We start from the raw sequence: 16480 nt of genomic DNA on the forward strand, positions 1-16480 counted from the left end.
TAGCAAACCAAGGAAATAGTTTATAACAGTAAAGATAAATTTAGAAGGTCTAGCTGCCAAAGCCCCTTTTCACATGAAAGGGTGCCTTTCCAAGTTTTTGGTCCCCAAAACCTTTAGACTGAATGTCATTGCAGAATCTTAAACATTAGAAAATAAAAATAGAAGCAGCAAGTGCATGAGGCAGCTCATGGTCTTGTTGCCTACTGTAGTTATTGATGATCATCCCTTAAAACAAGAAAACATAATGTAAAAAGTTGCCAAGAAGGATGATCCATGGACAGGAGAGAATCTCCATAGCATGTCATGTGATCTTTATTGTAGAAAGAAGTCCTGAAATTAACAATCTCAAACTTCAAACCCTGTCTTTTTGCAGATAGGGCAGTTATTCTTCTGGACAAGCCACTGTTTAATGCAGTTAAAATGAAATTCATGCCCACAGTTCAGCTGTCCAAGATCTTCACCATCAGCATAATCCTCCTGCAAAAGTTTTGGGGGAAAGAATATCTTACAATATAACCTTACATAAAAATTTCTAAGGAATTGCAAATGAACAATAAAAAATAGAGCAGGATTTTATCCATGGAATACACATGCCAGTATATTTTTCTTTTCCACTCATAACCAGGAGGAAGAAGAACTGAACGTCTCTTACCTGACAGATGCAGCATGGTTCATCTTTCAGAGGCCCTACTGCAGTTGCTTCATACTTGCGAGGCTTCATATGTGCCTGAATAGCTTCTTCACTTAGTCCAGTGCAAACATTTCCAATTCGCTCCTCTAGGGCCAGTAGTTCCTAAAGAACAGAATCATTATTTAGGAAGCAGTGACCAATAATAAATAGCAATTTGATTAGTATGTCTGGCATTCAGAAGTCTTCTACTTGCTTTTAAAGGTTGAATTAATGCAAATTAGCATCTAAAAGCAAGAAAGCACCCAAAAAATGAGTCATGGCATAGATGTCCTATTTTCAAAGTGTTACCTCGTAAGACATGTTATCCACATCTAGACGCATATCTTCATGAAGATCATTCTCTTCAGGTACACCAAACAACACTGAACGGTTGATCAACAAATCCTGGTGTACCACCAAATATTTAAAATGATAAATTAACTCTAAATCAATTCAAAGAAGTTGAACAGCACTATCCTCACTTAATAATAATAATAATAATAAAAAAAAAAATCACTGATTTAACTATTTTAAAAATCATAGCTGCTCAGGCAATTGTAGCAAGATCCTCCAACTAAAATGAATGTGAGAATGTATGATGTGGACGAAATTAGTGAGGAATTCTTGGGTAAACGGGAAAAACAACAAGAGAAGAAGCAAAGGAAGAAGTAGGGCAAAAGCAGGGCATTCCAGCAGCGGCAGGCAATTTGTCAAAGAGAAGCACATGCCCCGGCTTGGTGTGTACCAGGTCCCAATCACAAACCTAGGGCGTGTGATATTCTGTCCCACTCACTTGAAGAGTGTCCAGCAGCACGAAATTGAAGGAATTCATGTTTTTTTGGGTCCAAAACTCCTCCAGAGGCAATCCTATTTCAGTTTCACTTCCTATTTCACCAAGATATTAATTTAGGTTTGGTTTTTTTTCGCGTTTCCTATTTTACTTAGAATATTTCTAATTTCCTATCTATCTAGATTTTCCCTAGGTATTTAGATTTATCTAAACTTCAAATTTTGTGGAGTTATTTTCCTATTAGGTTTAGGAGTCTAAGAACTGTATAAATACCCCTTATTTTCATGTATTTCAGTAAAGAATTTCAGCAATAAAATTCCAGCAGATCATTTTTCTCTCATAAGTCTCTCTGTGTTTTGAGTTTGAGTTTTCCTTAAAGTACGCTGTGTCAATGTAGTCTATTTACTTCATTCATTTACTGTCATGAATGATTTTATATTATTTAATATGAAAACTAAAATAATTAGATAACAACTTCGCCTTGATGGAATGATTTTTACAATAAAAGCATGCATAAATCTAGCTAGATCTTACCGCATACTGAAAGAGGCGCTCCCTACGCAGAAGTGACACAGCATTGTGAACCCGAAGCTGTCAAACATATGTAAACAAAAAACCAATAAGGCGATGGTTCACTTGTTAATGAAGAAGCCAAATAATGAAAAATGATCCACTGAGTTTACACATCTTGCATATTTGAGCTACAGATATTGGACTAATTATGAGGCAATAACTAAAAGTATATACAACTACAGCTAAACAAAACCAGTTAAATGACCAGATAAAGAAAATGTACCCCAGATCAGTGCAAAAGCTGATCCTAGGGTCAAGATTTTATCCCCTCGTCTTGTTTTTTAACTGAATTAAATTAAAAGCAAAAGCCATGTTTCTATTAATCTTATTCTAAAATTTCTCAGTCATCTGTGGTTTCGACCAGGTTTTCAAATAAGGCTGCAATGTTGAATAATGACCATTTCATAAAGGGAATTAGAACTCCTTTACATTATTTAGCAAAACAGTATTGGATTCAAAATACCAAATGTAACAGCCCAATATGGATGTTACCGAAAACTATGCACAGGTTGAATGGTTGTAATGTCTGTTTTACCATGACAGACATGTTGTTAACCTCTTTTTTGCTGCCTCCCACCCTGCTTCTTTTGGCTGCCTATTTCTCACCTCCAACTCACTTTGGAATACCCAAACACAAGGCTGCTTACCAAGCTAGGGTTTCCTGAATCTATAAAAATAATATTATCTAACATCAATTACTCGTGGCCAAGTTTTGGTCCGGAACCGGTCAATGGTTCTCATAATTGGTCTGATACCATGTTACCTTGGTAGAAAAGTTATGTGTATTTCATCAAGAGTTGATACAAAGTTATGTACAAAGATTCCTAAGATTAAGCTAACTAATTAGGAATATCTACATCTCTATCCCTACAATCATGCTAATCAAGAATCTAAATATTTGTTTCCTAATACAACAACTTCTCTGCTCTATAACACTACCTAACCTTTTGTCCATTATTTCCTAGCCTATCCCTCACGTACATTCATTCTCTGCACTCTTGGGATACTTTTAGCGAAACAAAGGCATTGTCCTTCCCTTTCTCGCAACAACCTAGTCACTGTCTCTTCTAAAACCACCATCACAGGTCACTAGACAAATACAAATCCACCGCCAAATGATTACTAGGCTCCAGGCGACTCCTCCTGAGCAAATCAGGCCGCCTAAGGTGGCCTACACACAGAGATCCGGTTGGGTCGGCTTTTGACCAAAATCGCAACCCGACAAGAACTCTAAAGATTCTGATATCTAGACATTTCTCACATGGTTTTAAGCAACGGCCGTTATTTAAGGGGATTTTAACTTCTTGTTATTGTTATGACCGCTATTTAATGGACATTTAAAATTTTAATTGTAAAGGCCGATACAGCAGTTATATAAAAGGTAACGGCCGTTACCAACATTAAGTAACGGTTGTGACGGTCGTTACTTTTTCAACTAAGAATCTTTGGCTTTTTTTTTACATTTTTCACATCAAATGCAGCAGAGGGCATAGTTATTAAAGGTGTACCTCAGGCACACCTCAAGCTCAAGGCTCACTAAGCTTCAACCCTAGTGCCTCTACAGGAGAAAGGCGAGCGACATTCACCAAGCCCTCACCTTATGCACCTTGTTCCAAGTGCAAGGCTCTAGAAAGATGTGCCTTCTTTATTTCCACCTTCAGTGAGCACTTTTATTAACAAAAAGCTCTATTACTCAACTCAAAATTTGTTAATTTACTAGAATCTGATATTAACGCACTAGGAAGTTTTTGAAATTAATATCGTTGATGATAACTAGTTGCCAAAATCTAGTTAAACCACCACACCAAGGATCACAAATCTCCCAAATTTCCATTTTCAACACTGCCACTCTCTTATTATATTTTCAAAAAAAAAATGTTGCATCTACACCTATTTAAGATCTACACCAAAAGAAAAAGGAAAAACATCATCTACTAACTTGAGAACTAAATAATACTCCTTTAGTTCTTAAAGATGAGAAAGATGATAAAGATATTGATTTTGAAAATGAATATCAAGAGGATGAAGGTGTTGAAAAAGATGATGAAGATTATGATGCTACTATTAATGAAGATTGAAGAGTAGTTATTTTATAATTGCTTGACTTTAGTTGTAAGACATCAAAAGACTATTCAAATTATCATATATTAGTACTTAAATGCTTATTAGCTATTATTATTTTTAGTTTTATGTTATTTGAAGTTGGATGAAATATTTACATTTATTTGACTTTTATGATTTTTTTCTCCTCACCTCGCTCAAGCACGTGCCTGTGCCTTGTGCCTAGGCTCCAAGACCCCTTGGCACCTTAGTACACCTTGAGCATTTAATAACTATGGTAGAAGGAACCCTTTTTTAGGCAAAAACTATCTTAGCTCATTCATTTTAGCACCTCATCATTCTCTCTCTAAGCAACTAAGCCATTTTCTCTCAATTTTCTCCCAACTAGACGTTCATTCTGATGGTAATAAGGCTAGTTATTTACTATCTACTTAGCTATTTTGGCTTTAAATTGATGAATATTAATAATGTATAAGAATGATGAGTTTAATGTCTCTCTCTGATATTTACGCTTATTATTTAATTATATATCTTAGTTTTAATTATATCTTTAAATATTTGTTCATTTTATGAACTTTATAAATTTTTCGAAAAAAATTGGCTTAGTGACAGGTTGTTATCATTACGTTACAGCCGTTCAAGCCTTTTTCCGTTGCCCAAGACAGTGATTTAAAACCATTTTTCTTGTCCTTTGCTTGCAATCAATCGATGCCTTTCCATTGCAATCGATCAATGCCTTTCCATTGTTGAAACTTCCTTTCGACATCCCTACTACTAGATTTGATCAAGTTGGGTCAAGATCCACCCAAATCTGATTAAGCTAACGCTCCTCCTATGCCTAAATGCACCTGATCCCACAATTATTCTCTTTGATATCAATTGCTACCTCACTGCCATGTCAATAATAGAGCTATGTTAACAAGGAAGCCACACAAGCACTGGCAATGTCGGCAAAATTTTGATCGTACCTAACCCTACTAATTTTGATGCACTGATTCTAATTTTGGTGTCTAGTTTGGCAAGAAACAAACATTTAAGGCTAGTAAAAGCTTTGAATTGTGTTTCTAATGAGACTTTACGTTATGAATTGACAATTAAAGACTACAAAATGAAGGTGATGGCTACAAAGCACAATTAGTTTATACATGTTATTGGATACATAAAAATATTGGTGGTAAATATTGTACTCGTGAATCATATTATCACTTACATTTTAAAAATTGAGATATCAAAGAAATTTTTTACAGTCAAGGATAGAGAATTTGAAGCATGGAAGGAGGAACACGCAATATCAAGAATTGTTAAACTAAGAGTAAAGCTTGATGAGATATTAAGAGTTGTTAAAGATGTAAGGCAACAACTTAAAGACGAACAAGAAAAGCAACTTGATAATGAAGTTGAAGAGCAAAAAGAACATCTTAAAGAACATGAGTTGAAGAATCCGAAGCTTTGATTGTCGAGTCTTCACAATGTTGAAGAACCTATTCGCAAAAAAGAAGTTGATGAGAATGAGAATGACAAGCTTGAGGAATCTATCCTAAAGATCGGAAAAGATCAAGCCATAGAGACTTCAATGGAAATTGGAAAAATCCAAGTCAAGGGAATGACAATGGAAATTGAAGATTTTTCAATTACCTAGTTCCTACTAAATTGAAGAGCATTTCAATTGTAGTTGTGTGTTACTAGGATCGAGTCATAGGTAGTTGAACATGAAAAGCTACTTCAGTGTTAGGTGGGTTTCCCTTGTAGGTGTTTCGGCCTTTCCTTGAACGACCTATGATGGATGGGAATGGAAGCTCATTTGAGGAAGGTCGGACCTATTGTAATTTGGAATGAAATTTTGCTTATTTTATTAATTAAACATGTTCTCTTTATAAAGAGATTACATGGTTACATAGTAGGAATAACTTCCTAATTACAGACAACATTCAAGGCTTTAATCAAGAGATTACAATCAGAATAATATATTAATTTGATAATGTCCATAAAATCTTGATATAAGTAGTCGTTTCTACCATTTTGGATGTCATTGCCTTCTTTATCCTACTGCCCACGTCTTGCATAAGCCTTGCCAATGAATGCTTCTCTAGCATAACTCCCCTCCTAGATAAAGAGCTTGTCCTCAAGCTCGAAACCTAGATAAGCAGCTTGTAAGCTAGGAACTGATTCCCAAATAGCATCGGTTTGAGGCATTACATTCTAATTGAAACTTCCCATAGGCCACAATTGAGACGTGAATGAAGGATGGCGTTAGACAAAAATTGCTCAACCTTCTTCAGTAGGTGGTAAGGACAGAATAGTTGTAGGAGGTGAAACTTTGAATGCTTTGAGCAGAGAGATGTGGAACACACTATGAATTTTACCATTTAGAGGCCATTCTAATTGATAAGCAGCCTTCCAACTTTACAAAGTACCTTGAAAGGCCCATAAAACCTATCCAACGTTGAAGTAGACTTCCTTGTTTAGCGACCCATGACTCAATCCTATTCCAGGGCACATAAAATCTTGATATAATTAGTTGTTGCTGCCATTTTGGATGTCATTGCCTTCTTTATCCTGCTACCCACCTCATGCATAAACCTTGACAAAGAATGCGTCTAAAACATTGTGATTGATTTCTATGTTCAAATATTTTCAAGAATGTCAAGGAAAAGATGGAGTTCTTTATTTCAAGCTTATAACTTTTTTTTTTGTTTTGTCGAAGATTTCAAGCTTATTACTACAATCCAAGAAGATGGTAGAATTTCTTGTTTTTCGAATTCGGTTCTTGATTTCTCAACTCTATAAACTCAAGTTGAGTTTTATCCAACCAGAAGAGAATGATGCGATCATGGAAATCAAGTAAGATTCAACTTATGAATTATGTTTATTTAATTTTTCATTGTAAAATTAGAAAATTTAGAGTTTTATTATTTAGAAATTCTATAATTAATATTATTGTTATTATTACTATTTAGGAGTATTAGATTTACTATTTTCCTAATTTGAGTTTGTTCAGTGTTAATGCGGGAGAATTTTTTTTTTTTTTTCATGAAGAATGAGTTCATATTTATAATACAAATCTACATAAACAATAATTAAAAAATAATTAGTAAGGCAAATACGTGACAGTAAAAAAGCATCTAAATAAATCACAAGCATATGCCAAGCTTAAATTGTTTTAATAGGATTTTAACAAACTACATAAATCAAGAGACAGAAATTCATTTTTGGCATTCCCACGTGAATCTGCAATATAGTGACCACCTGAGTATCAACATATTTTGAATCGGTGCCATGCACATATGGTAAAATAAAAGGCCATAGTTATTCCTAAGCATAATCCAAATGGAACGGAGCTACAAAATCACACACACAGTCTCTGAACCAAATAAAAGAAAATGACATGATCTTTTTTTTTTTTTCCTCAAATATTTAAAGGTATAATTAATTTCAGCAAAGGATTTGAAAAAAGAAAATACGGAAAGGAGAAGAAAGGAGGAGAAAAGAAGCATGATGGTTTCTCCAATTACTCAGACATTTAGGCGCTGTCCTCCCACTATTAGGACATGCTGAAAGAGCAATGGTTAGAACAGTGCAAACACCCAGAACAATTTCTCAATTAAAGGATAGAGCTGCTATACAAAGTTCATGAAAAGGACAATATTTGACAATCAAATCAATGTATGCAAACAACTCAACAATATGAAATTCAAGAGCGATGGTTACTTGCATGAGATAAAATATGGACCTTAACAGCAAGCAAAATGTGGCAGGTTCATTCAATAGACTTGAATAAGATCTACCCCATTAATCAACAGACAGGGAGAGAAAATATAAATAATAAGAAATTTGAATTTAGATGAGCCTAACACAATTGTGCATGATAACCAGAGTGAAACACATATGACACTGATTCCAAGTCTCTTTTAACCCATTAGCCACAACTATGAAGAAGTTAACGGCTACGCAATATCAGTAACATGACCTCACCTCAATTGGCGTCATCAATTAATTAGGAATACAAATCCTACCTATTTAGGAATGGTAGCTTTTAAAGCACACGCGTTGCACAAACATGCGTATCAAAAAGTTTATAACATGTAATTATTTTATTTACTTGTAATTAACTTTAATTACTTAAAAGAAAATAATAAATTTTTTAATAATTAGTATTAAGATTTAATTAATGCAATATAATAAAGATATTTAAGAAGTTTTCATACCTATTATTCTATTATCTAAATAATTCTACCACATCTTTAAAGACTATCATGCAAAAATTTCTTGAAATATGATAATTTCATCTTCTTAGACAATTATATATTGTGTAAGTATTAATTTAAAATTTGCAAATGTGTTAACATATTTAGTATTTAAGGTGAATGAGTGGCCATACTAGACTAGATAAAGTCTGTAATGAGAATGTTAGAGAAAAGGTATGAGTGATGCCAATTGAGGATAAGTTGAGAAAAAGGGAGATTGAGGTAGTTTAGTCATGTGAAGCGTAGACATACGGAGGCTCCAGTTAGACAAGTAGAGCACATTAAGTTAGGGGATAGAAAGAAAAGAAGGGGTAGACCTAAACTGACTTGGAGGAGAGTAGTACAACATGACCTAGAAGCATTACACATTTCCGAGGATTTAACCCAAAATCGTTTAGAATTAAGAAAGAGAATCCATATAGCCGACCCAAAATTCTTGGGATAATGGCTTAGTTGAGTTGAGTTGAGTTGACATATTTAGCATCATATAATTTAACTACACATGCCATTAGACAAACTGATAAGTAAAATAAAAGAACAAAATTCAAGTTGTACATACATTATATATATTAAATAATGCAAGAATGATTATCAAATACATAAATTATGCTATTTCACTTCTCAAGGCATTTAATGAATTTACAAGTTCTCCTACTAGTAACATTATTAATTTATTAGAATTAGATTTCAAAATTATACAAATTATCAAAAATGAAGTAATGTTGTCACGTTGGTGTTAATATAATAAAAATAATTTAAAAAATTATAAAAATAAAATTACACCTACTTTAATTTTTAAGCTACAAGTTTAATGACAAAATTTATTTTATACATAGAATATATATTACATGATATTAATAGAATTGAGATAAAAATGAACTTAACAATAATAACTAAATTCAAATTAAAATAAAATTTTATATAATTAATTCAAAAAATTTATGAAATAGGAATTCTTGTCTTTTTCATAATTCTTATGTCATCTATAATACAACAGGTGAGAAAATGTCTAGAAAGTTGTGATTTAATTTAAAATATTTTTAAAATAAGATTTATAGTGAGATTAAAATTTTAATTTATAATAATTAATTAGTATTTATAAGTTATGTAAAAGTTTAATAAACAAAAATTAAAAATGTTAGCCATTATATAAGCATAATTTTTTAACCATTATAATATAACTTGCGTAAGAAATAGAATGAGAATACTATAAATAGTTTTTTAAATATTCTCTTACACGTGAAATTATTAATTAGATTTTATTTCAATTCTGTATGTTATATAGAAAAGATAAAAAGCATTGATCTTCAAAATAAAATCAGATAAAAAAGCAAATATATTTATTTTAAGATGGTACTCTAAAAAAAATCTTTAATATTTGAATTTAATTTAAATAAAATCTTATTCTATATTGTAGATTTCATTATTTCCTAATACTCCAAACTTATATGGTCTCTATTAATCTTAATGCTTATAAATTAGTTAAAATGTAGATAAATCTTACACTAAATAGCAATGTATAAAATATACATACCGACTTCTATAACAGAACTCCTTAAGTTGGAGCATGGAATCTCATCAATTCCAACACTCCCCTGCTGTTTGAAGTTTGGGTTATTGGACCTGCTGCTAAGGGATGTATTTGGATCTGTTTGGGTCCTATTTTTTGCATAACTTGGCTTGGAAATCTGTTTTAAGATTGTTTGGGTTGAGCATTGACTGGAAGTTGAAACTCCTGTATTTTGGGTTCTGTTTTTGCTGTTTACTTCAGATCCTATTTCAATTTACCTTCTGTTGGTGTTGTTCTGTGGGTGTTTGGGTTTGTAGAACCACCATATAACGGCCTTATGAGCTATTGTAGGGAGTTAATTTGCTTCAATGAGAATCTCATCAATTCCAACATTTAGTATTAATAATTTCTTTTGGTTTAGTATTTCTAACAGTTAGTAACAGGATTAGTTGATAAACTACAAATACATACGTCTAGGTATTTTATTAGAGAGAGTTTATTAGGATATTATTATTGACAATTAATAAAATTTGAGAATTTATCTCTTCTTTTTTGAGAATTTATTTCTCTAATTTTTTGTGTTCCTCGTTCTACATCAGTGGTTTTATAAATTTTTTACTGGTGGGCAAATGCATCCAAAATCGGTGTGAATACCAAATAGACAATTATCCTTATGGAAGGCCCTGGTCATGGTAAAATTCCATGGCTAAACCTGTTGTAAATTTTCAGCTCCTGAATCTCAGTTATTGTTTCTCAAACTCCATGCATCATTTTGAGCTCTTCACTATCACTATGTGAAATCCTCACCCTCTTGTTGACTCTCTCAAAAAAGTGAGGCCCACATTTATGTGGATTCCACAATTTTGTGCAGGCACTAAAGGAAAATAGTGGTGCCAAGAACAAGTTCCCACAAATAAGTTTCTTTCATGTAATCTTATCTAGATAACATTGGAAGTAATGGAAAAAAATTATATATATATATATATATATATATATATATATATATATATATATACATACACACATATACTTGGTTGTTCTCTTTGAAATGCAAACTTTATAAGCCCTAACTCAAACAAAATTCATGATAAAAAATTAGCACTTTAGGAGGCAGTTTAGATTTATACCTCAGATAACAGTCTCATTCTCCTCTGAGTAGCAGTCAAAGAGCGCATTGGCACATCAGGATTGCCATCACTTTGTCTCTCAGCTTGTATTGTCAATCCTGATCTAAGAGGTACATGATAAGCCCTTGAATTACCACCTCTCATCGATAATTCCCACTCTCTTTCAGCAATACCCAAATGTCGTGGGTAGTAACTACCTTGCCTTTGAGCCTCAATGTCATTGACAATGTCTGAGGTTCTCTCCATATATTGCTGAGCCATGTTGCTTTCGGGGAACAAGATGGGCGCCGATGATTGGCGAACATGAAAAGTAGAACTATTTCTAGAATTGGATGCAATATTTCCAGGAGAGTTTGTGCCAAGGACAAAGTTCGGGTTTGTTAACAAATGTTCCAAATTTCCCCTTTGAAATTCAGGAGTAAGCATGTCATTTCTTTGATTGTTCCTTGAGTTGTCTTCTAAAAGTGTTGCATCTCCTCTGTTTACAGTAAAAACAGAAGTGGACGGCAGAACAGTTCTTGACCTGGTGATTGCATTCCCCTGCTGCAAAGTTTCTGAAGAATATGAATCATGGACAGGCTGCTGCATTGGAGGAGTAGGGTGAACTATTCTTGTCACTGAGCTTGTGTTTGGAACAAAATCAAGTGAGGAATGAACAGCTGGTTGACCACGTAATTGTGGAGGAGAATTCCTAGCGGTCCATGTTGCAAAGTTAGCTGGCACAAAATCTTGATGATTCACTCTTCTTCTCAGATGGATATTTCTTTGGGACTGCTCAGCTTCTCCTACCATCGCTAAGGCTTGATGAATGTAAGAGCTCGCAACTGCACGAGCTCCAAGTTCACCTCCTGCTGCGCTTGAAGTTTGATGCATGACAGGAGTTGCCTCTAAAGCAACCGCAACTCCAGCATCCAGCTGCTCCGAATACCTGACATTTGGATGATTATCTGTAGTTGATAAATTCAATCTTCTAGTATTATTTTCTTGAGTAGGAACAGCTTGTTGAGTGGATCTTGAGCTTCTACCCAAAGAAAGTTGTCCAGAAGCATCTTCGGCTGCTCTTCTCTTGCATGAAAGACGCCTACCATCCGGTGAACGACCTTCTCCATCCTCATTTTCTTCCACCACATATCCCGCAATTCCAGAAGAAATCACAAGGGGACTAGAATTAGAAGAATCACTGGCAGATAGATTTTTATCAACATCTGATCCACCTGGTTTAAATGTACTTGGACACAAATCTGTAACTGTATTCAGATTGGCATCTATGCTGTTGCTGCCAAATGCTGCATTTAAGTCTAAGTTCTGAGGGAAAGCACTAGAACTAGCCTGTTGCAAAGGCAATAACCTGTTAGTGAAACAGCCATTTCCTAGGCTCATGTCAACACTTTGTCGAAAGGGAGCAATTAGTGGCCCGGAATGCCTTTCTTCCAAACTCTGACCAGTTCCAGGACTAGCAACAGGGGAAGACATCAAACTATCTTCAGCTAATAAATCCTGAAATCGAACTGGAGTTTGGGTGTTCACACCAGAAGTAGATTGATCGATCCCATTAGACAGCAACCCATCTTCAGCTAATAAATCCAGAAATCGAACCGGAGATTGGGGGTTCTCCCTAGAAGTAGATTGATCCATCCCATTAGATGGCAACCCATCTTCAGCTAATAAATCCCGAAATCGAACAAGGGTTTGGTTGTTCATGCTAGAACTAGATTGACTCATCCAACCCATGACAGGATGGCCATGATAAACAGAAGCATCAGCTGGAACTACATTATTCTCATTTTGTCGAAGATTGATGCCATTGGACCCATTATCCAAATAAAAGGTTCCTGGAAAGGCATTGGAGGTGCTATCTTGACCTTGCATCGTGGCCAACAGACTTTCTCTTTAGGGACCAATCACCATAAAAGGCCCAGCTAGAACTAGGACTTCTCTCCAGACCTGAGAATACAGCAATCACATTAGAAGTAATAATGCAAATAATAAAAAGATTTGCATTTGAGATTATCATTATCAGCCCCAGCAAAAGCAAACTCACAAACACAATAAATAAATTTACAACATTGTATACCATTTACTTAACAACAGAATAAAGAGAATGATATATTGACAGAAAAGCATGTCAAACTGCTAGAAAGGTGTTGAATCAACAACACAACAAATTTTACAAATAGATCATAGCAAGTAGTTAAGATACTAAAGCCCAGTAGATTATTAAATCAATTGATTTTAAAACATTAAAACAATTTCATGCCATATGTAGCCCTACTGGAAATCAACCTTTATCTTCCCAAACTCTAACATCTGCATGTGGGAGAATTTTATGCACATTATGAAGCCATGTTTTAGTCCAAAAAATTAAAGCCGTTGAAAAATGTATAACCTGAACCCCAAAATCACCACAAAATTTTCTTTCAAACTTCAGGTTATACAAAAAAAATGCATTAAATCTCTAGAGCCAAAAATGCAAAAGGAAAAGGAATGAACAAAGGAGGTTGCAAAATTGTTTAGCAAGTATAAAAGAAGACAACAGATAAGGCAGAGAAATAAAATGAACCAAAAAGCACACAATATTATGAGAAAAATAAAAAGTCTGAACAGCTTCCCAAAAAAAGTAGTCTAGGTGACATGATAAGCGCAAAAATACATGCAATGGTAAGTGATTGATAAAACATAACACATCGTCTGCTGACATGCAACCTAAAATGCTTTCTACCCTATTTCAACTTTGTGTTCTGCAAACAGCATCAGTTGATTCACAACCAGACAGAGGTATCTATAAATAAAACTCAAATTACATTGCACACTTATAGATCATCAAAATGTACAGTAAAATAGAATATAATCAACATAAATATCCCTGCTGCAAATGATCCTGAAAGCATACAACTAACAGAATAAACGAGCTTTTGATAAAAAGGCCAAAAATAACATAAATGAAGCTAGATGGAATACAATAGCAAAAAAAGAAAAATAAGTATTTCTTTCATAGGTACTGATAAAGATCTCACCCTAAACCAGAGAAATAAGAAGTATTTCAACCAAAAAACTTCATATGAATAATGGAGCCATAAATTACCAAATTTTGAAATATAAGAAAAAATTTTGAACAAAGAATGTTATGCACAGGCCTGATTGAAAGGAAAATAAAAATCTTTTATGCACATTTCTCTGCAGATTAGTTATGAAATTTTAGTTCTAAAGAATAGAATAAATTATAATTTTTTTTTAAAGAAAAATGTTTGAGTCCTTCTAAAAGCTACAAATAAGATGACACATGCATGAATGATTCATCAACACCCCAACCCTAGGAAAAAAAAATGTAAGACATTAAAACCCAAAAAATGCCCTAAACCTACACCAAAGAAATTTGAGGATTATTCAACCAAAAGGTTTCACATGATTATTTATAAATGACTAGCCTTAAACCATTAAAATATCCATTCCTATTTCACAAGAAAATTAAAATCTTCAAACATGATGTTTATTGTGATCATGTGGCTGTAAATCATCAATGCATAAAAAGATCGAAGAACAATTATCAAGTTGCATACAAAATTAATAGGGCACCTATAATGATGTTCATGAATCATGATTCGCCCTTCATAACACAAATAAACACATATATACACACAAAACCCAAAAAAAAATCCCTAAAATCATAAAATTTAAGGATTTCTTAGCCAAAAGATATCATGTAATTGTTACAAAGGAACTCGCATTGCACAATCAAAGTTATATCTAAACCAAAAGGAAATTAAGAATGTCTCAACCAAAATGGTTCATGCAATTATGCTAGCTATACTTCACCAATGCATGTAAAATCAAAGAATAATTTTCAACTTAAATATAAAAAGGACAAGGCGTCTACACCTATTAACAAGTTTTTTTTTCTCTCTTTTTAGTTTATCAAAAATCATTTAAACCCCAAAAAATTGTCAAAGCTATCAAATTTTATGATTTTTTAACAAAAATACTTCATGTAATTAATTACAAAAGAACTAGCCTAAGTCAGAAAAAATAAAGATCATAAGCATACGAAAATTAAAAATTTTTCTAAAACAAAAATGATCATGTGGGCTATAAATCATCAAAATACATGACATTGATGAACTTTTAAATTTATTTAATTTTTATTTAAAAAAAACCCCGAAAAAACAAAAATCACTTCTTACATGGACGAGATAAAAGTAAGACAATATTTCATCATAGAAATTCAATTTGATATATTTAAAAAATTTAGTTCTTTGAGAAGTAATTAAAACAGCCCAAAAGAAATTATATTTAAAAAAAATGCCTATCAAAACTAGTATTGAAGCAATTTTAACAAATGGACTTAAATTATTCTTCCAAACAAGCGTATAGAAAAAAACCCAATTCAAATCACACCTGAAACTCACATAAACAAATAATCAACAAAAGAAAAGCACATAAGCCTAAGATTAATATGATCTATGATATCACACATAAACAGTAATTCAAAAAGAACAAAGGTAAAGAGATTATACGCAATGTCCAAGAACAGATATGGATTTGACAAAATTGGTGAAAACAAAAGGGCCTTCTAACGCTAAATAAATACACCCCAGCTCTTCTCTTACTCTAATTGTTTGCCGAGTGTATGTGTATGCGTGTGGGTTAATGGGTAGATTTCAAATTTAAAAGGATAGTAATCTGGAAAGAAAGAAATTTCCAATGATAGATATGAATCATAATTACAGATGAAGAAGAGACGAGTATGGTAGTAAGGTGTCATGTTTGGCTGCTGACCAATTGGATTTTCACTCCACCAGAACCCTTCACGCTGACGGCCTCGTGTCACCTTTCTCTGCATGTCTCTCTCTATCTCTGCAAAACTTTCAGTTTCTGCTCTGCCTCTCTCTCTATATCTGAAATTTTTGAGACGCCGTTATTTTTGAGACGTTATTCAGTGTATCGAGTTCACACACTCCTCCTCATCATCACCCATATATGGGTCTACTTACCTTATTTTATGAATTCCCTCCTCACCCATATATGAGTCTACTTACATTATTGTATGAATTCCTCATATAAGGGAAAAATTAAATTTACTGCGCACAGTAAAATTTTCCATTACTTTATTGGGAATTTTATATTATAATATCTTTATTTATATTTAGATAAATTATAATATACTTCCTAAAATTTAACAAAATTTATAAATTAATTTTTATATTTTTAAAATTATATAATTTAGTCTTTCATTTTCTATTATATATGCAAATGGGTCTCCTTAACAAATTTCAGTTAAATTATCATTAATTATATCTTTATTTCTAATTTAAATCAATAAATTCTTAAGATTTTTTATTTTATTAATAAAATAATTTATTAATTTAAATTTTTTATTTAAATATATATTATGTGAAATGATTATAGTTTATATATGTATTTTTAAATATATATTGTATAAAAATATTTTTTCAATATAATAAATATTTTATTTGGCCGAATCCGACTCGTGTATTTGACTAGAGCACA

The 16480-nt window shown here is 33.0% G+C and overlaps 1 protein-coding gene across 3 annotated transcripts; it reads right to left on the reverse strand.

Annotated features, from left to right (window-relative positions):
* On the reverse strand, window positions 1-15961 carry LOC110633398 (probable E3 ubiquitin-protein ligase RHG1A). 3 transcript variants are annotated; one of them, XM_021781981.2, is made up of 6 exons: window positions 15749-15961; window positions 10976-12919; window positions 1995-2051; window positions 980-1075; window positions 653-793; window positions 1-477 (listed from the first exon to the last, which is right to left on the reverse strand). In XM_021781981.2, the coding sequence occupies exons 2-6, from the start codon at window positions 12842-12844 to the stop codon at window positions 346-348; spliced, it is 2295 nt and encodes a 764-aa protein (XP_021637673.2). In that variant the 5' UTR covers window positions 12845-12919; window positions 15749-15961; the 3' UTR covers window positions 1-345. The 3 variants fall into 3 exon arrangements, with proteins under 3 accessions (XP_021637673.2, XP_021637674.2, XP_058006171.1); XM_021781982.2 differs by having other exon boundaries at window positions 15698-15961; XM_058150188.1 differs by lacking the exon at window positions 15749-15961 and adding an exon at window positions 15487-15623.
* Between the last annotated feature and the right edge of the window lie 519 nt (window positions 15962-16480).

This window comes from Hevea brasiliensis, chromosome 7 (genome assembly GCF_030052815.1).
Source record: "Hevea brasiliensis isolate MT/VB/25A 57/8 chromosome 7, ASM3005281v1, whole genome shotgun sequence".
Lineage (NCBI taxonomy): Eukaryota > Viridiplantae > Streptophyta > Magnoliopsida > Malpighiales > Euphorbiaceae > Hevea > Hevea brasiliensis.